At 59.5% G+C, this 19,795-nt stretch overlaps 2 protein-coding genes across 6 annotated transcripts in view; both read right to left on the bottom strand.

Moving 5' to 3' along the window:
* DNAH2 (dynein axonemal heavy chain 2) overlaps window positions 1-10,081 on the bottom strand; it is a 91,043-nt gene extending 80,962 nt beyond the window's left edge. For all 5 annotated transcript variants that reach the window (XM_059718610.1, XM_059718612.1, XM_059718611.1 and 2 more), the window contains exons 1-2: window positions 9,929-10,081; window positions 9,080-9,212 (exon numbers count right to left, since the gene is read on the bottom strand). In XM_059718610.1, coding sequence (XP_059574593.1) covers window positions 9,080-9,206 — 127 coding nt within the window. In that variant the 5' untranslated portion in view covers window positions 9,207-9,212; window positions 9,929-10,081. The remainder of the gene's footprint in view (window positions 1-9,079; window positions 9,213-9,928) is intronic.
* Window positions 10,082-14,386: 4,305 nt separating this feature from the next.
* Window positions 14,387-19,795, bottom strand: part of EFNB3 (ephrin B3) — a 15,246-nt gene continuing 9,837 nt past the window's right edge. Inside the window, exons 3-6 of the mRNA XM_059717887.1 lie at window positions 18,156-18,478; window positions 17,146-17,238; window positions 16,586-16,684; window positions 14,387-16,484 (exon numbers count right to left, since the gene is read on the bottom strand). Coding sequence (XP_059573870.1) covers window positions 16,054-16,484; window positions 16,586-16,684; window positions 17,146-17,238; window positions 18,156-18,478 — 946 coding nt within the window. The 3' untranslated portion in view covers window positions 14,387-16,053. The remainder of the gene's footprint in view (window positions 16,485-16,585; window positions 16,685-17,145; window positions 17,239-18,155; window positions 18,479-19,795) is intronic.

The raw sequence follows: 19,795 nt of genomic DNA, 5'->3' as shown, positions 1-19,795 counted from the left end.
TGCGAGAATGTTGTGGGAGACTGTATCAAAAGCCTTGCTAAAGTCAAGGTACACCGCATCCACTGGTCTCCCTACATCCACAGAGCCAGTCATCTCATCATTCTCCCGTCTCAGACCAAATTGAAACGGGCACCCAAAAGATGAGCATCTAGCTCTGTTATATTCCATCACCACCACACTAACACCCGCCAAACCCTGGATGCAATCAAAGGGCTTCATTAGCTCCAAATGAACCCATTGCTGCCGTGCAGGAGATGAGACTTTAAGAACAGCCGGAGCTGGTAGATTTGAGAGCACTTGCTAACGTGGGCTCCTCCAGAGCAGTCAGTCTCTCTTGATCGGAGTGACAGGGCCGCCTCCTGAGCCTCTCTGACACATTAGGATAGAGAAGTGTGACATGTGGCTAAATGTTTCTGTTCCTGATTGTCAGACCTACGAATGCGACGCCCTGTAAATTCAGCAGAAAGGGACCGCAGGGACACTGATGCCGGCGCTGCGGCGAAGCATGACAAATGCAACAATCAAGCCCAAACAAAGATGCTCTGATATCCACTCTTTAAAATTAAATATCTCCCCCACCCCCTGGCTCCCCACGCGAAATGCCCTGGGGTGCTCTGCTGCTAGGGCTCCAGCTCTGTTTGCAGACGGAGGAGCATAGGGTTGGATATTCCTAGTATAACTTTGGCTGAGATGTGAAACTCTTGCAAAGCCAAGCAAAGGGCTTACGGGAGGTGCCAGGTGGACAAGCTCTGGTCACAGAGCACGTCATAGAATCGCAGAGCCCCAAAGGACCTGCAGATCACATTGGGTCCAGGACCAGCCCTGTCCAAAGCAGCTCAGGCAAACCCAGCATCCAAACTCACTGTTGGCCCTGACACAGCACCAGGCATCACACCCAAATGTGCCGCAGGGAAAGCAGGGCAACCGCAGCCGCCAATGCCCTGCTGCCATGAAAGGTTGTTAATATACGCTCCAGAGATGCCAAGTAGAGGCCATGTGCCTTCTACAGAGGAAGGCAAGCACCTAACCCCAGTCCGTACAAATCTGACCAGGGGAAAACTTCCTGACCCCACACATGGCGCTGGTTTGACACTGAGCAGAGGGGCAAGACCCTCTAGCCAGGACCTCCCAGCAGAAGCAGTCCCCATCCCCAGCCTGGGCTGCAGCTAACACCCAGTGCCTCTAGGGGAGGCTTAGAAATGCCTGAAGAAAGGTGCTTGTACCCGAAAGCTTGCAAGAACAATTTTTTCCAACTATTTAGTTGGTCTAATAACAGATATCACATCTACTCATAGAACCTGGTCTGCCTATATCCTTAAAAACCTTAAAATCCCCCTGACACACGTAGGAGAAAAAGGGGGAAGTGGGTAACCGGCAAAGCCCAGACCCCTGAGAAATCCCTGTAGCAGAACACAGGTGTCACTACACCTAGATTACCCCCAACTAGCGGCTGTCCAACACCCCTCCAGTGATGGAGAGTCCACAAATCCCCTTGGCGTCTATCCCACTGCCTCACTGCTCTAACAGCGAAGGAGGTTTTCTTGAGACTCAGCCCAAACCTGCCTTGCTCTTGGTCTGCCTCCTATTCTCTTGTCCCCAAAGAGATATGGCCTGGGCAGAAGCAGGTAGTCGTGTGTGTCTGTCCCATCTCACCCCCCCCCCCCACGAACATAGACAGTCCCATCCGTGCACCCCACCTTTGCCTTCTAGGAGGAAAAGGGCAGTGCTGGGGGCTGCTGAAGGGTCCCAGAGGACTGTGCAGGGGTCCCAGGCTGGTGGGAAGGGGTGTTGGAGGGGCCCAGGGCAGTCAGGTCTGTGTTGGGAGGTCCTGGGGGCTATGAGAGGGTGCCAGGCCAGTGCTTGATGGTGTGGGAGGTCCCAGCGGACTGTGTTGGGAGTTCCAGATCAGTGCTAGGGGTTCTGGGGAGTCGGGGGGGGGGGGCTGTGTGGGGGTCCCAGGTCATTGCAGGGGTGTTGGAGGGTCCAGATGGCTGTATGAGGGTCCCAGATCAGTGCAGGGGGGTACTGGGGGGCCCATGGGGCTGTGTGGAGGTTGCAGGTCAGTACAGAGGGGGTGCTCCAGAGTCCCAGTGGCTGTGTGGGAGTCCCAGGTCAGTGGCGGGGGGGATGCTGGGGGTCCCAGAGAGCTGTGTGGGGGTGCCAGGGCAGGGCAGGGGGGTGCTGGAGGGTCCAAGGTTGTATGGAGGATCCCTGGTCAGTGCAGGGGGTACTGTGGGGGGGTTTAGAGGGGCTGTGTGGAGGTCCCAGGTCAGTGCTAGAAAATCCAGAGGGCTGTGTGAGGGTGCCAGGTCAGTGCAGGGAGGTGTTGGGAGACCTTCACACAGCCCATGGGACATCAGGTCAGTGCAGGATGGGTATTGGGAGGTCCTGAGGGGCTGTGCAGGGGTCCTTGGGTACCATATCAGTGCTGGGGATGTCTTGAGGCAGAACCACCTCCATCTGAACCATCCTAGTCCAGCGTTTGTCTAATCCAGGACTGGCTTAAGCTGGAAGAGGGAGGGGGAGCCCGGAGACCCCAGCTGTGAGCAAAGTGGGGCAGGGGGCAGTGTCTAGGCCCATTTTGTTTTCACAGCTGTGGGTGGCAAAGCCAGTTAGAACAGCTTGTGGTGACCATCGTATGATGGAGCCAGATGTGCAGAGCAGCTAACCATCAGGGCTGATGCCTCCCAAATCCAACCCCAGCAGGGGCTATGGGATCTTTCCATCTCTCAAAGCCCTTGTGAGGTCTGGTCTGCTCTGCCCACTGCACCGAAGAGTCCAAATTGACTCTAGCGCCCTCACCAGAGGTCTCCTTCCTTCCCCAGATTGATCTGTTCTGTTCCACCCCAGAAGCAGCTGCATTTAAATGAAATTCAAGGCAACTGAATAGCATCACCCCCCTGCCTTAGAGTTCCAAACATGGGGCCAAGGCCTTGATCGCTGCCAGGCAGCAAATCCCAGGCATGTTCTTACCTAGCAGATCCCTCCCGAGATGGTGTGCTACCAAAACCCTCCTGACGTGCAAAGCCGAGGCTGGTCCTTAAAGGAAAAGAAAGGTTTTCCCACCTTCCTCCCAAAGACAGGTTTTCCCACCTTCCTCCCAAAGAGAAGGGAAGAATCATAGAAAATGAGGGTTGGAAGGGATTTCGGGAGGTTCATTCAATGGCAGGATGAGACCTGATTCCCGATCCCAACCATCATGCCTCCTGCTACGCCCTTGCAGGCATGGGGGTGAGATCACTCGAAAACCTAGTGCCCACGGGGTTGGCTAACAATGAGCTGATTTGTCACTGTAGCAGGATGCTTGGTGCCTCTCTTGGTGACCCCAGAGAAGGTCCAGAAGCCTCCTGAGCGGCTGAGAGTGTGTGACTAGGAGAAAGAGTCCAGAAACCCCAGAGGAGGGGCTAAGTGAAAGTGAAGATGCCATCACATCTGGGAAGCTGCCATCTGCAAGGCATGGGACATGATGTAGGGATGGGACGGAGACATGCAATTAAATTAGCCCATAAGGCAGTGACCACAGGCATCTGGTGGTCATTTGAGAGAGCAATTTAGGAAGAACTGGGGCTGCCTCCCTCATCATAAAAGACATCAAGGGGTGGCAAATTGCCCACAAAGTGAGGGCTGAAGGGGCTCCAAGGCTTCACAGCCACCCCTGAAAGAACACAGTGTCACAGTCGCTTCCAAGACCACACCAGGGAATCGAACAGGCCTCAGTGCCATCTGGGGCAGGGACTGACAAAGGGGCGAGAGCCCAGGCTTGAGGCAGAAGCAAGGTTTCCAGCTCAGTGCTCTCCGCTGGAGAGAAGTGAGGCTAAAGAAGGGGTGTCTGTAGACTCAGAAAAGCAGAACTGGAAGGGATCCCAGCTTCATCCCCATCCAGATCCATCATCTAAACCAGTGGTTTTCAATCTGCAGACCCCTGGGTCTGCAGACTATGTCTAAGGGGCCCGCAATCAGTCAAGAGTAAGTGAATACCCACCCTTACAATTCAAAGGGGTCCCGCGCTCCAATCAAAATTTTTCCCTGCATGAAACAAGGCTGAAAAACCACTGATCTAGAACTCTGACACAATATGAGGCATCTCACCTGAACATGCCACCAGGCCCGTAGCTACCATTGTCCTGCCTCTAGAAAATGTTAATATACTTTCAAGAGATCCCAAATAAAGGCTGAACCTGCCCCCCGATGGCACAGAGGAAGGCAAACCCACCCCCTCTGTCCATAAAAATCTAGCGACAGGGTAAAATTCCTTCCTGATCCCACAGTCTGAGTTGCATTTAAGGCACCATATGAACTGGCCAGAAAAACATCCTCCGTTATAGGGGGACGTTTCTACAGCTTGTTTGCCTTAAACCAGAAGCATGTGCAATAAATTCATTTGTCATGGGATAAATGTAACATGTAGAGAGGGGCCAGGGCAAGATGGGCAAGGGGCACAGAAGGGAATTGGTGAGGTTTTATTCACCAAGGCGCCCCCGGGGGTTACAAGAAATAATGGCCACAAGCTAGCAGAGAGCAGATTTAAATTGGACATTATAGATTCATAGATGTTAGGGTCGGAAAGGACCTCAATAGATCATCGAGTCCAACCCCCTGCATAAGCAGGAAAGGAGTTCTGGGTCTAGATGACCCCAGCTAGATGCTCATCTAACCTCCTCTTGAAGACCCCCAGGGTAGGGGAGAGCACCACCTCCCTTGGGAGCCTGTTCCAGACCCTGGCCACTCGAACTGTGAAGAAGTTCTTCCTAATGTCCAATCTAAATCTGCTCTCTGCTAGCTTGTAGCCATTGTTTCTTGTAACCCCCGGGGGCGCCTTGGTGAATAAATACTCACCAATTCCCTTCTGTGCCCCCGTGATGAACTTATAGGCGGCCACAAGGTCGCCGCTCAACCTTCTCTTGCGGAGGCTGAAAAGATCCAGTTTCTCTAGTCTCTCCTCGTCAGGCTTGGTCTGTAGGCCTTTAACCATACGAGTGGCCCTTCTCTGGACCCTCTCCAGGTTATCCGCGTCCCTCTTGAAGTGCGGCGCCCAGAATTGCACGCAGTACTCCAACTGCGGTCTGACCAGCGCCCGATAGAGGGGAAGTATCACCTCCTTGGACCTATTCGTCATGCATCTGCTGATGCACGATAAAGGGCCATTGGCTTTTTTGATGGCTTCGTCACACTGCCGACTCATGTTCATCTTGGAGTCCACTAGGACTCCAAGATCCCTTTCCACTTCCATGCCACCCAGCAGGTCATTCCCTAGGCTGTAGGTGTGCTGGACATTTTTCCTCCCTAGGTGCAGCACTTTGCATTTCTCCTTGTTGAACTGCATTCTGTTGTTTTCTGCCCACTTGTCCAACCTGTCCAGATCTGCTTGCAGCTGTTCCCTGCCCTCCGGCGTGTCCACATCTCCCCATAGCTTTGTGTCATCTGCAAACTTGGACAGAGTACACTTCACTCCCTTGTCCAAATCACTGATGAAGACATTAAAGAGTATCGGTCCAAGGACCGAACCCTGCGGGACCCCACTGCCCACACCCTTCCAGGTCAAAACCGACCCATCCACCACGACTCTCTGTGTGCAACCCTCCAGCCAATTCGCCACCCACTGGACTGTGTAGTCATCCAGGTCTATTAGGAAGAACTTCACAGTTAGAGTGGCCAAGGTCTGGAACGGGCTCCCAAGGAAGGTGGTGCTTTCCCCTACCCTGGGGGTCTTCAAGAGGAGGTTAGATAAGCATCTAGCTGGGGTCATCTAGACCCAGCACTCTTTCCTGCCTATGCAGGGGGTCGGACTCGATGATCTATTGAGGTCCCTTCCGACCCTAACATCTATGAATCTATGAGACAGGGGAGACCGCACAGCCAACATGACCAGAGTGGCCAAGGCAGCCACGCGTGGCAGAAAGCTCTGTGCACAAGTCACTAAAGGCTTCTCGGGCACCGCCGGCAACCCACGATGGGTGGTAGAAAGAAGGTGGGACGGTGGCAACATGGACAAGCCAGAGTTCTTCCTCCTCCTCTCCTGTTCTGCCACCCACCAGCCAGTTCAGGGCTGGAACATGACAGGCAGCTCCCCCTTCCCAATCATCTAGTTGCTGCCACAGCTCATTAGCGCACAATGATAGGATTGAGCCATCAAAGGCAAACGAGTGGAGGATAGGCAGTTGTGGATTCTGGAAGGCACCCCACCTGGACAACCTGGAAAGTTTCCACCATGCTGCCTGACCCCCGCACTGAAGGGCATGGAGGAAGAGTCTCCTTCAGGCACAGAGCCTGGCCTGGGGGGACAGGGGTATTTTTACCCCAGGAGGGGCAATTCAGAGTAGACACAGGGTCTCCTAATACTTGACCCCTTAGGGTCATAGGAGAGTGGGGCTGGAAGGGCCCTCACGAGATCATCCCGTGATTATACGAGTCTATGAATCCCATCCAGCACCCTGTTCAAGGCAGGATCAGTCCCAACTAAACCCTCCCGGCCCCATGTTCATCCAGGGACGGAGTCTCCACAACCCCTCCAAGGCTCGATGTCAGCCTCACCCACATCACAAAGTTCCTCAGCTCCAGCCTCAGTTTCTCCTGCTGCAGCTCGAGCCCACTGCTCCTAGAAACAAAGCCTGTCTCCATTCCCTGCCATCGCACTTCAGGGGTTTGAAAGCCATGATCCAATCCCCCTCCAAGACTCAGTTTCCCTCTTCCAGCCTGACCTCATTGCTCCTGCCTGCCAGGCCCCCGAGTGTCTTTGTCGCCCTGAGCTGGGCTCTTCCCAACCCTTCCACCTTCTCTGGGAAGTGCGGGGCCCAGACCTGGATGAGGGAGGCCTCTCCAGTGCCACACAGACTGGAAAAACTTCACTGCCCCGGGTTTTGCAGGCGCTTGCCCTGCTCGTACAGGAGGCCACAGGCTTGTACCCCACTGCCACATACTCAGCTGAAGGGTCATGGGCACCCCCAGGCCCTTCTCAGCCTCACCGGACGTTCCGCACCGCCTGGATTTGGTCTTGTGATTTTCTTCCATCCCAAAAGCAGGGTTTTGGGGCTGGGGAACAGAGATGCACCAAGGGGCACAGCTCACATCAGATCCATCTGCATCCACACCCACTAGATGTCTCAGGACAGGGACCCCCCAAAAAACCCCATAACATCCAGAAAGCGAGTGGATTCAGCAGGGGGGAGCAGAGAGAAGCCACCCCACATGAGAGGTCTAAAGCAAAGGTGCCAAGGGAGAGCAGAAGAAGCATCTCCTGGCTAAATCCAGCCCTCCCACAGCCCCCTGGACCACACACCATGGGGGGGGCGTGGGGAAACACTTCCCAATTCATCCAGCATGTGGCCGCCTGACAAGGAGCTGTCATTTCACTGCCTGTCGCGGCAGATTGGATTGGAGTGGAAGGTCTGAGAAGAGCCAGCTTTGCGCACGTTACATTAGGCACCGATGATCACTAGAACATAAGAGCCGGCGCGCGCTCTGAAGAGCGCCGGGCGGGTTACTGTGGTAACACGCCGGAGGGAAGCAATTTGGGGGGAGGAGGGCTGGAGGGGGGCCTCGCGGCCCTGCTTTAGATAAACAGCTCCAGCGGGGAGGTGGGAAGACGCTGGTTGCAGCTGAAAGCAAGACTGGCTGGAAGGCAGCAGAAGGCAAGGCCCAGGCCGAACCTCTCGAGTTTGGAAGCTGGCTGGGTCAAGGTGGGGGAAGGAAATGGCATGTGGGAGGATGGGGGTGGGAGGTTAAGCATAGGCTGGGCCACAGGGGGTGGGGGGCAAGCTGTTTTGCCAGGCAGGACACGGGGTTCACCCCATGCCTTCTGTGAGTGGCCCCTGGAGCCCCGTGGCCTGCCCCATCCACTCCCTGCTCCACCCACTGCTCTGCTTTCTCCTCCCTGCCCCATTTGCTGCTCTGTTTCCTGACCAGTCTGCCCTGGACCAACCTCCCCATCCAACCCAAGTTCCAGGAGTCCCAGCCAGCATCACCTCCAGACCACAGGCCAGAAGCTACAGGGCCAGGCTAAGCCCCAAGAGTCCCAGATGGCCTGCTTGGCTCTGCAACTGACCTACCACAGGAGACTCGGTCAAGTCATCAACCATCTGTCCCTACAGTCAATCTTTCTTCGTCTCTCCCCACACAACCACAGCCTACAGGCCACATCTGATCCAGGGAGCAGTCTGACCCAGCCATGTGGCTTCCAGAGAGACCAGGAACACAAAGCCAGCTTCCGTACCGCCAGGGAGTCCCACAAGGAGAGCAGAGGATGGGGCAAGAAACAGAGAGCGGAGAGCAAAGTCAGCATTTCACCCCCACGCACTGCAGCCGCTTGCCCAGCCACGACTCCCCTCCACCTCCCTGCCTTGTGCAACTGCAGAAAAAAACCGTTCCACTCCACTTGCTCTCCCTTTCAGCCTCCTCTCTCTGCTACCCAGGACATGGGCCTGTTACACTCAGGGGATATTGGGGGCCATCAAGTAAAACTACAAACTTCCTTTAAACGGGAAGAACCAAGAAGCTAGCAACAAATTGCAACAGGGATGGGAGCGAGATCATGGGCTAATAACGAGAGCCAGAAGGGGACATGGAGCAGATCCAGTGCCTGTGGCCCCAAGTTGGGGATGCTGAGCAGCAAAACTGAGTTCCAACCCAGCCACGGATGCCTTCCCACTTGGGTAGATGCCCAGAGCCAGGATGAGGTTGACCAGGAGGTCCCAGGACCACGGACAGGAAGCATATTACAGCAGGTTGGCAGAAGGGGCAGGTGTCGGGGACACCTGTGAAGCACACCCGTGGCAACAGCTCCACGGTAGAGCAGCCAGCTGAGGTCTCCGATAGCTTGGGGGGATACAGATTTGCCAACCAGGAACCCTCAGCTCTGTCCTCACCTAGGCCATCCTGTCACTTGGTGAACGGGTGGGACTGTGTGGAGCATGAGCACGGTGGCGGGCGGGCTAGGGGATACTGGCAGGAACTGCCCTCGCGCAGGGCTGGACAGATATAGGCGAGGGCAGCCCCATGGGTGTGAAGAGTGGCTGGCAGACGGATGCCTGCGGGCCCCCTCCCACCCCTGGCACAACCCAGCAAAGGGCATGGCAATCAATACCAGCATCCTCCAGAGCAGGCGGCGGTGGGGGTGGTGGCGGGCCGGTGTCCAAGACCACGGAGGACCCGCGCCCAGAGGTCTTGCGCAGTTTCTTGTCCCCAGGGGGGCCGCGGCGGCGCGCGCTCATTGTGGGCTGCCAGGGAAACAAGAGTGGGCGCATGAGGAACGGGCCAAGATGCCTGGGTCCCCCGGGCCCCAAAGGGAAGGCCCCTGCCACCTCTCCCCTCCAGCCCCAGAACTGTCCTGTCAAGCTCCCCACAACTGCCCCCTCCACCTATACCAGCCCCCAACTGCCCTTCACCTCCCTCGTGCCTTACCACCCACACCTACCCCAGCCACCGCCCACACTTACAACCCCATGTCCCACAACTGCCCCCACCTACCCCCCAGCCCCCAACTGCTGCTCACACCTGCCACCAGCCCCACAACAGCCCCCAAACCTCCCCATGCCTGTCCCCAACCTCCAAGTGCTGCCCACAACTGCCCCCAAACCTCCCAGCCCTGCCCCATCTCTCCTACATCTGCGCCCAACCCCCCCGCACCTGCCCCAACCCCACAATGGGCCCATCTCCCCCATCACAACTACCCCCCCATCTCCCCCACCCTTACCTCCAACCCCCCACCCCATTTGCCCCATCCTCCTGTCTGTCCCATCTCTCCTACATCTGCCCCCCAACTCCCCACACCTGCCCTATCTCCCCTACACCTGCCCCACCCCAACTGCCCCATCTCCCCCATATGTGGCCCCAACCCCCTACATCTGCCTCCTAACCCGACACCTGCCCCCAGCCCTAACTGCCCCATCACCCCAGCCCCAACCACCCCCACAACTGCCCTGCCCCCTCCCACCTGCCCCGCACACGTTGGGCTCTCCTCGCCCTCAAGCTCCGCCCCCCGCGCAGTGTTTCCCAGGGCAACGGACGCTACAGGGGCGGGGCGCGCGCCGGGCAAGGAGCCAATGGGAGGTGGGGCGCGGGCGGGTAAGAGCCAATGGGAGGCAAGGAAGGGGACGGGGCGGGGCAGAACGGGGAACGACGGTTGGAGACAGTTGGGGAGGGTTGGGGAAAGAGCGTGCGACGGTTGGGGGCGGGGGAAGGGGAGGGAGCAGAGCTGTCAATCACCGGCGGGGAGGCGTCTGATAGGACCAGCTGGAGGTAAAGAGGCGGGAAAGGCCTGCCAATCTTACCCAGGGCAGTTTGTGATTGGAGGGCTGGGGGAGGGAATGCGGGGCATACCCCCTCCACCTACGCTAGAGTTCCCGACATACACTGGGGCTTAGCATGGGTCTCAGCGTGTCTTGCTCCTGCCTGGGGAAAGCCGAACTCCCAGCATGCACCGTTCTGTTCCTCAAGGTCCCAGCATGCACTGCTCTGCCCCTGAGGAAAACCAGACTCTGCCATGTACTGCTCTGCCCCGCCCCTTGAAGTGAGCATGCATCACTCAGCCCCAGAGATAGCAAATCTTCCAGCATGCACACCTCAGCTCCTAAGTGAGCAAAGGTCCCACAGTGCACTGCTCTGCCCCTGAGATGAGCCAGGCTCCCAGCATGCACTGCTTTGCCTCAGTGATAGCAGAGCTCGCACAATGCCCTGCTCTGCCTGAGGTGAATCAGGTTCCCAGCATCCACTGCTCTGCCCCTAAGGTGAGTCAAACTCCCACAATGCACCTCTGCCCGAGGAGAACCCAGCTCCCAGCATGCACCGCTCAGCCCCAGAGCAAGCAGAGCTCCCAGCATGCACTGGTCATGGGCCCAGCCCCCAGGCGGGAGGTGCACTGGACTCCACAGCCGAAGGGAACCTCGGTGTCTGAGCTCCCAGCACCCCTTGCTCTGACCCCCCAGACCCCTCCTGGAAAGTGGAGAGAGCCCAGTCCCATCCCCGTCCCCGACCCACTGCAGGGACTGCAGGTCAGGAGTGAGGGGCACCGGCAGGGCTGAGTCCCCTGCAGCAGTGCAGGGTTCATGGGGGGGCAGCGGGGCCTTGATTACATTTCTATTTTCAGCTCCTAATGACACTTCCCGCTGGCGCCAACTCCACTAATTGCAGCCTTTTCATGAGGGATACCCAAAAGCGGGGGAGGGGACAGTGTGGGGGGAGGGGTGGAGTGGAGGGCTGGCAGAGCCCCACCCCTACCCAATCCTGGCTTGGCAAAAGGGCTTAGGACCCCCGTCCCTGCCCCCCAGGCCCAAACCCAGGTGGGAGCAAGCACCTGAAGGTCGTACCCCCTACCCCTTTCCAGCCAGGCCCAACTAACTGCTGGGAACCAGGTGTCCACCCCCTGCCCCCCATGTCCCCTGCTCTCACCCCCCAGGCCTGACCCTCACAAAAAGTCAGAGACCTGAGCTAAGGGGATGGAGGCCTCCATGATGCCCCCCCTTCCCCATGCTGGGTTGGGGCGGGGGGGGGGTCCAGCCCTGTAGCCATGGCAACGAGGCAGGGCTCTGACTGGGGGGGCTAGGGCAGCCCTTGAGGCAGCGGGGGTCTGGGAACAGCCTGGCCCCCAGGTTCCATATTTATGGAGGGGGAAAGGGCAGGGTGGGGAGGGGGTGCCCAGCTGGGGGAAACCAAGGCAACGGGACTGGGTCTGGGCTGGAAGCCAGGCTGAGGGGGTAGGAGTGGGGCTGTGGGGATCCAGCGTGAGGGGTACAGCGTCTGTGCTGCCCCTTGGTCCTGACCTGCAGCCTCCTGCCCCCCACAGTCTTGCCAGTGCCCCTCCCAACCCACAGCCACCCCGGCCTCGCCGGTGCCCCTCACTCCTGACCTGCAGCCGCTGCCCCTCCTCCCGATGGCCCTCACTCCTGACCCTTACCCCCTGCCCCCCCCCCATGCCGTCCCAGGTCCCCCTCACGAGGCAGAGATCCACCCCAGGTGAGGACCCCAGACCCGGCCCCACCAGCAGCTCTTGGGGCCAGGCCGGCAGTGGGTCAGTTTGCCCCTGCAAAGCCGAGTGGAACCCAGGCGTCTGGGCCTCAGCCCCCTGCTCCGAGCCATCAGCCTCCACTCCCCTGCCCAAGCCAGGTGAGAACCCAGACATCCAGCTACCATCCTACTGCTCTAACCTGTGCCCAAGTGTGAGGAACCCAGGCGTCTGAGCCCTAAGGCCTAGCTCCCCTTGCAGAGGGAACCCAGGTGTCCAGGGGTGTTTCCTAGGGAGATGGCACTTTTGGGATGCAGAAGTTGGGGGAGAATCCAGGCTCCCAGTGCACCCCATCCGCTGCGCCCCTCCCAAAGCAAGCAAGGAACCCAGGCGTCCTGGCTCATGGCCCGTGTATGCTGTTGCTGAGGGTTGATCTCATCTGATTCATCGAGGGTTTAATGAGCAGATTCCAGCCCTGTGCCCATGTCTCCTGGGATGGTGGGGGGGGTGCTTGGCCCCCACCACCTCCCCCAGACCCCTCCCCCAGACCCCTCCAGCTGCACCACGTTCCCACAAAGATTCCCACACCTGCCGGTGCCCCTCACTCCCAATCCACAGCCCCTGGCCCCCCAGCCCTGCTGAGCCCCTCACTCCTGACCCACAGTCCGTACCCCCCTCAATCCTGTTGGTGCCCCTCACTCCTGATCCACAGTCCATACCCCACTCAATCCTGTTGGTGCCCCTCACTCCCAACCCGCAGCCCCCTGCCCCCCCAGCCCCTCACTCCCAACCCGCAGCCCCCTCCTGCCTGGCCGGGACAGGCACCCCTCACACAGGCCTGGGAAGGCCCAGCTCCTGCCCCTGAGAGGCGAGACAACTTCTCTGGGTCTCAGCCCTGACAAAGGGAGGTGGGAGGCCAATTCCCAGCCCCTCATCACCTCCCCCCAGCTCCAGGGCTGTGGGAACATGGGGACCCCCCCCCACCTCCATGATGGATGTCATTTAAATTAAATGTCCAGCTCATAAATGTGTCCCCCCCCCCCACATTGCCCTCCCACCGGATCCTGGCACTGCCTGTGGCCTGTTTGCTGAGCACATAGAGACGAGACATGACCCCGACCCTGGGCTTGGGGGGGGGGGGGGGGGGGCAGGCCCCAGTGCCAGCTGTTGCCATGGCTCAGTGCCCCCCTGCCCCCACACTGACTCATCCTGGGCCCATTGCCCGCCCAGAGCTGGCTGCACCTTGGAGTTGGTGCCCCTCACTCCCGACTCGCAGTCCCATGCCCCTCCAACTCTGCTGTGCCCCTCACTCCCAACCTGCAGCCCCCTGCACCCCCCAGGGGTTCCTGACCCACCCCACATCCCCACCCCCACGGCTGTTCTCCAGCTGCTGCACCCCAGAGCCCACCGCATCCTGCTCTTCCAAGCTCCCTTTCTGGGGGTCCTGATCAGGGGTGTGGGGGCAACCAGCACCCTGGATGAGGCCTGGATTGGGGCCACTCTGATGGGGGGGCCATGTCTCTCCTGGTCACAAGGACAACATGCCCCCCACAGCACTGAGACGTGCTAGCACCTCAGCCTGGTCCACTGGGGGACAGGAACGCAGAGACAACCCAGGCATCCAGGCTCCCTCCCCCAGGCCGCATGGCCCCCCATCCCTGAGCTGGGATGGGACCCAGGCATCCAGGTCGGGCTGTGGGGGAGGGGAAGATGGATGACCGCAACCCCTCTTGCCCTGGACCCAGGCACCTTCCCTGGTGCTGTGTGGCCGCTGCCAGGTACCAGGTTGCCACAGTTACTGTTGCCAAGTCCCCAGGACTGGTTGCCAAGGTGGGAGACAAGAAGTGGGCCGTGGCTGTGCTGGACCCCCAAACCTGGCATCTGGGTCTCCCAATCCCCCTGGGCTCGTCCCCTCCAAGAGAACCAGGCATCCAGGCTGCCACCTTCTCCCCCCTCTGACCTGGCCTGGCCTGGGGGAGGGGCCAGGTGACTTCTAACCCCAGCAGTCATGCTCCCTGTCACTCAGGGCCCCCCCCAGCTGGGCAGGGGGACTGGGGGAGGGGCAGCCTTAAAGGGGCAGCATCCAGGCCTGGGACTCCACCTGACTCCCCTGGTAGGTGGAGAACCCAGGCATCTGGGTGCCCAGCTTGGGGCAGGGTTAGGGTTAAGGCAGGGGTGGGCAGTTATTTTGGCTGGAGAGCCACTTACTGAGTTTTGGCAAGCCATCGAGGACAGGTTGCCAGGGACAGATAAGTATTTATTTTCCATTTTTTTTAGGGACCCTGCAGGCTGGATAGAATGGCCTGGTGGGCCGCATCTGGCCCACAGGCCGCATTTTGCCCACCCCTGGGTTAGGGTGATCTCATTGCTGTGCCCCAGATCCTCCCCCTCCATGTGCAAGTCCCCCCTGTGAGCTCACAAGGACTCATGCAAAAGAACCACAGAGGCGGGTCAGGTTCACAAGAACGTCTATAATGAACCATTTGGACGGGAAGGGCCAGCACAGCGGGAATGGCCAAGGCAACAGGAAGTCCCGGCCCCCCACGGTGTCCAAAACAGGAAGTATCGGCTTCTTTTGGCACCTAGAACAGGAAGTCCCAGTCTCCAGTATCCAAAACAGGAAGTCCTGGCCCCATAAGTGTCCAAAGCAGGAAGTCCCAGCTCTTGCCAGTGCCCAAAGCAGGAAGTCCTGGTGCCCAATGGCACCTTAAACAGAAAGTCCCAGCCCTCAAAGGTGTCCAAAACAGGAAGTTCCAGCTGTTGCCAATGCCCAAAGCAAGAAGTCCCAGCTCCCATTGGTGTCCAAAACAAGAAGTCCTGGCTCTTGCCAGTGCCCAAAGCAGGAAGTCCTGGCCCCCATCAGTGTCCAAAATAGGAAGACCCAACCCTCGTTGGTGTCTAAAACAGGAAGTCCTGGCCCCCCGTAAGCACCCAAACCAGGAAGTCTGGGTCCCTGCCTTCCCCAACCAAAATAGGAAGTCCTGCCCTAGTTGGAGGCCTTTACTCCTCAGTTCCTGTCAGGTAGTGTCACTTCCTGTCTGCTTCCTCCAGAGCTGGGGGAGAATAGAATCCCTTCCCCAGGCCTGGTTCTGACCCCCATTTGCTGGAGGTTAAGGGGACAGTGGCCATCTTGGTCTGGTTGTTTCCAGCCCCGCCCACACCATCCCCACCCAACCAACTGGGATAAGACAGGCCCCACCCCCTTGAGGCCACACAGCCAGCCTTATGTGCTTGGGGGGGGACAAGGGGAGGGGAAGGAGGGGAGAGATTCCCATTAAACCTATCACTTCCTAACTCCCCTATGGGAGCCAGCAGGGGGAGGGTCCTGGTGGGGGGGAGCCATAAATCCTTGCATCACCAGAGGGGTGAGAGCCAACCCCCCTAACCCCATCAGTGCTGCCCCCCACTGGATCCATCTCCATTATCCCTGTAAGTGCTGGGGGGGTGGGTGGGGAACCTCATTAACCCAGTGAGTGCTAGAGGGGACAGGATCAATCTCCATTAACCCCATCAGTGCTGGAGGGGCTGGATCTCATTAACCATTACTGCGGGGAGCCAGTGGCGGGAGAGAAGCTGGATCTCTCTCTGTTAACCCCATCAGTGTTGAGGGGACTGGATCCACCTCCATTGACCTCATCAGTGCTGGGGGGATGGGCTGGATCCATCTCCATTAACGCTGTCAGTGGGGGGGGGGCTGGATCTATTTCCCTTAACCCCTCTCAATGTGGGGGGGGGACTGGATCCCATTAACCCTGTCAGTGCTGGAGGGGCTGGATCTATCTCCATTAACCCCATCAGTGCTAGGGGGGCTGGATCCCTCTACATTAACCTGTTAACCATGTCAGTGCTGGGGGGGCCTGGATCTATGTTAACCCCGTCAGTCCTGGGAAGGGCCGGATCTGTCTCCGTTAACCCTGTCAGTCCTGAACGGGCTGGATCTGTCTATGTTAACCCCATTGGTGCTGGGGGTGGGGTGGGCTTGATCTGTCTCCATTAACCCCATCAGTGCCAGGAAGGGCCGGATCCATCTCCATTCACCCCTCAAGCGCTGGGGGGGGCAGGGCCAAGCCACAGGAGGGGCGAGGCCACAGGGGGGGGAGGAGCCGGCTCCCCGCCCCTCATACCTTGTAGTAGATGTTGGCGGGGCTCTGGGGGGGCATCTCCTGGACGATGTAGACGGGGTGCCCATAGTCGCCACTCACCTTCTCATAGTGGGGGCAGAAGGCGCCGTCAGCTGCCCGCAGTGGGATGATGATGTCGCTGGGCTCTGAGCCATTGTTGTTGCCCCCGCTGCCAGCCCCCCCACCCCCACCAGCCCCGCCACCTCCCCCACGCTTGCCAGGGCTGCCCAAGGCCCCAAGCGACAGGGGCGGGTGGTGGGTGTCACTGTGCTTTCCTCGACGGCGCCGCCAGCACACGGTGCCTGTCACACCGGCCGCCAGCAGTGCCACTACAGCTGCACCCCCTGCCGCCCCTGCCACGGCCGGCACATTAGACTGGGGCAGGGGGCCATCCGCCCCCCCTGCACGCCCTGTCCCATTCCCGGAGCCTGCAGGGGGGGGGGAAGAGAGAGAGAAATGGGGGGTCAGGGGAGGGGTCCCAGGCATCCGGGGTCCCAGACCCTCACTCCCATCCCAGACCCTGCGGTACCTGGGCTGCCGTCCTTGCTGGGGTCAGCCCCACCCAGGGTGCCTCGGTCCTTCACTGCCGGCGCCTCCGACCTGGACTTGGGGGAGACAGAGCCGGGATCTGGGGGGGCAGAGGGGCATGGGGGTCAGTGGAGCCCCCCCCAGCTCTGATGGTGCCCCTCAATCCCGACCCGCAGCACCCTGCCCCCCACAGCCCTGCTGGTGCCCCTCAATCCCAACCTGCAGCCCCTGCCCCCCCCCACCTTGCTGGTGCCCCTCACTCCTGACCCACAACTAGCCTGGGTCAATCAGTGCATTTACAGCTGTTTTTAGCACCTGCCAATCACAGAGCTGCCTCCACTCCCCACCATGGCTGCCCCCTCCAATCACAAATGTCACTAATTATCTCATTTCAGGGACTCAGCAGGAATCAGCAAAATCAACTCAGACAGGAGGAAAAAGGTGGGGGGGTTTGGAGGCAGGAGAGAACCCAGGCATCCGGCCCCCCTGCTCTGACCCCCACAGACCCCCTCCCCTCACAGAGCTGGGCAGGGAACCCAGGCATCCGGGCCCTCAACTCACTCTGCCCCACTTTGAGGATGACCTTCATGCCCCGGCTCAGGCAGGCACCGCCTTTCATGTTCTCCAGCCCCTCCTTGGTGCCGTCGGACGTGGCTGTGGGGGGACAGCATAAGGGGGCTTCGGGTCAGGAGTGAGGGGCACCAGCAGGGCCAGGGGAGCAGTAGGGGGGTCTAGCAGGGGGTGCCAGGTAGGGTGGGATGTGGGTTAGGACCCCGGGTTCCCAGGTTCTCTTCTGCTGGGGGTAGGGGCTGCTGTGTAGGAGCAGAGAGGGGCTCTCTGCTAGGAATCAGCCCTTGCCCTGCCTCGCTGCCATGGCAAGCGGCAGGGACATCATCACAGGGGGAACCGAGGTGTGTGTCTCTTGCACATACACGCGCGCGCGCAGTTACTAGGTCACCGCTCTGCTGTTCTCAGCAAATCCAGCCCCAGTGATGGATGGACCCGCAGGGAACCCAGGCATCAGGGTGCCCAGCCCTCTCTCCCCCACCAGGCCCTGCTCCCCTCCCTGCCAGTGCCCCTCACTCCCAGACGCCTGGGTTCCCTGGGAGGGGAAGAGGGCCTGGTGGGGCGAGGCCTGGGCCTGGGTCCCGCAGTGGGGGCAAGGTGTGGGCAGGTGCCAGGGGCGCCCATCTCCTCGGCTTAGCCATGCTTGAGCTGGTGCTTTCACTGGGCAGGGGGGCCTTTTAAAGGGCCAGCACCCGCCCGCTGGGAACCCAGAAGTCCAGGACAGCCCTCACACACCCCCCTTCCCCCCCAGAGCCGGGAGAGTACCCAAGTGTCCCAGACCCTGCCCCCCAGCCCTCGCCCTTCCAGAGTTAAAGAACCCAGGTGTCCAGGCACTCAGCCCTACCAGGGGACCCTGGGACACCCTGTGATGATGTCACAGCCCCCCAGGGGGCCCCAGCTCACCCAGTGATGATGTCACACACACCCCAACCCCAAAGGGAAGCCTGGGGCACTCCACAAGGATGTCACAGCCCCCCTGGGGCCCCCACGCCACGGTCACTCACTGATGATGTAATAGTCCTGGCGGGCACGGAATTCATGGCCCCAGAGGTTGGGACTAAACTCCTGGAACTTGATGGTGAAGCGCACGTCGCGCTCGGGCCGGTCACAGGTAAGCAGCAGGGCAGGCGTGGGGCCGGATGGCGCGGGGCCAGGAGTGGGGGGCAGCTCACACCGCGCCGCGGCTGCGCCGCCCACCAGGTACAGCTTGTACCACTCGTAGGCCTCGCCCGGCAGCCCCGCACGCCCGCCCCGCACCCCTGGACAGATCAGGTCTAGCCGGTCGCCAATCTGTGGGTACAGCACATAGCCGCCTGCGCCTGCAAACCTGCGGGGACATGACACTGCCATCAGCCCCGCCCGGGTGCCTGGGTTCTCCGTGGGCCAAGAGCTCGGACGCCTGGGATCCCTATGGTGCTAGAAACGCACACGCACATGCACACATGTATGCACACGACCCAGGTGTCCGACACACAACCCAGGGATCTAAAATGCACACATGCACACACAGCACAGGAGTGAAGCAACTGATCTGTGCACCACACAACACAACCCTCGGCCCAGCAGCACAACACAACCACGCAAGCCTGTAACACAACACAACACAACACAGCTGCCCCCACCCGGGGCACAATGGTCGCCCCCCCGGCCTTTCCGCATGCAACCCAATGCACACCATGGCCTTGTGACAGCACACAAACGTGTGATACAACTGCACTCAGCCAGGGCCCAGATGCTGCATGTGCCACATGGCTGTAGAATACAATGCAATAACACAACACAACCACCTGTAACACAAAGCAACACCACAACCCCCACCCTGTAACAGTGCAACAATGTAACCCTTACTCCCCTGTAATTCAACAGAACAATACAACCCCCCCTCCTGTAACTCAACACAACCCCACACCCCCATAACACAAGCCAACAATGCAACCCCACAGCCCCCATAACACAACACAACCCCCCTGACACAACCACGCAAGCCTGTGACAGCAGACCATAACCATAGCCACCCAGGGCACAGCCATGGGGTGTGTGCAATGCAACCCAGCCACACAGCACAACCACCTACACTGGCGACACACCCCAACACAACAACCCAGTGGTGCCGTAACACAACCACACCAAATCTGGGCACAACCAGTTGCTATGCAGTTCTGCCATGCAACCACACAACCCCACCATCAAGTAACACAATGCAACTACAACCCTGCAGGGCACAGCAGCACTGCAACCGCCATGCCAACTGCACAACTGCCCCCGACAGTCCAGCCGGGCAACAGCAGGCCCTGCACCATGCAGGCCCCTAACACAAGCTGGCAACTACACACACACACACACGTGTGTGTGTGTGCGCTCCCAGCTCAATCACACACGGACCCATGAGGCTGCATGCGCACGCACACACACACACACACACACACACACACACACACACCCTCCTGCAAAAGGACAGTGGCCTCCTCCTGCCCCTCCCAGACCCAGTAGAGCGCCCAGGAGTCCCAAATTAGCGCCCCCCCCCCGCCCCCGCTCTGTGGAAAAGGTCTGGGGGGCCCAGACACCTGGGTTCCTCTTCCCTCTCATCTCGAGTCATAAGGGAGAGGCCTCTGGACCCCAGAACTAGTTCAAATGCCCAGGCAGA

Source organism: Alligator mississippiensis, chromosome 15 (assembly GCF_030867095.1).
Source record: "Alligator mississippiensis isolate rAllMis1 chromosome 15, rAllMis1, whole genome shotgun sequence".
Taxonomy (NCBI): domain Eukaryota; kingdom Metazoa; phylum Chordata; order Crocodylia; family Alligatoridae; genus Alligator; species Alligator mississippiensis.
This window is presented reverse-complemented; position numbering and strand designations above follow the sequence as displayed.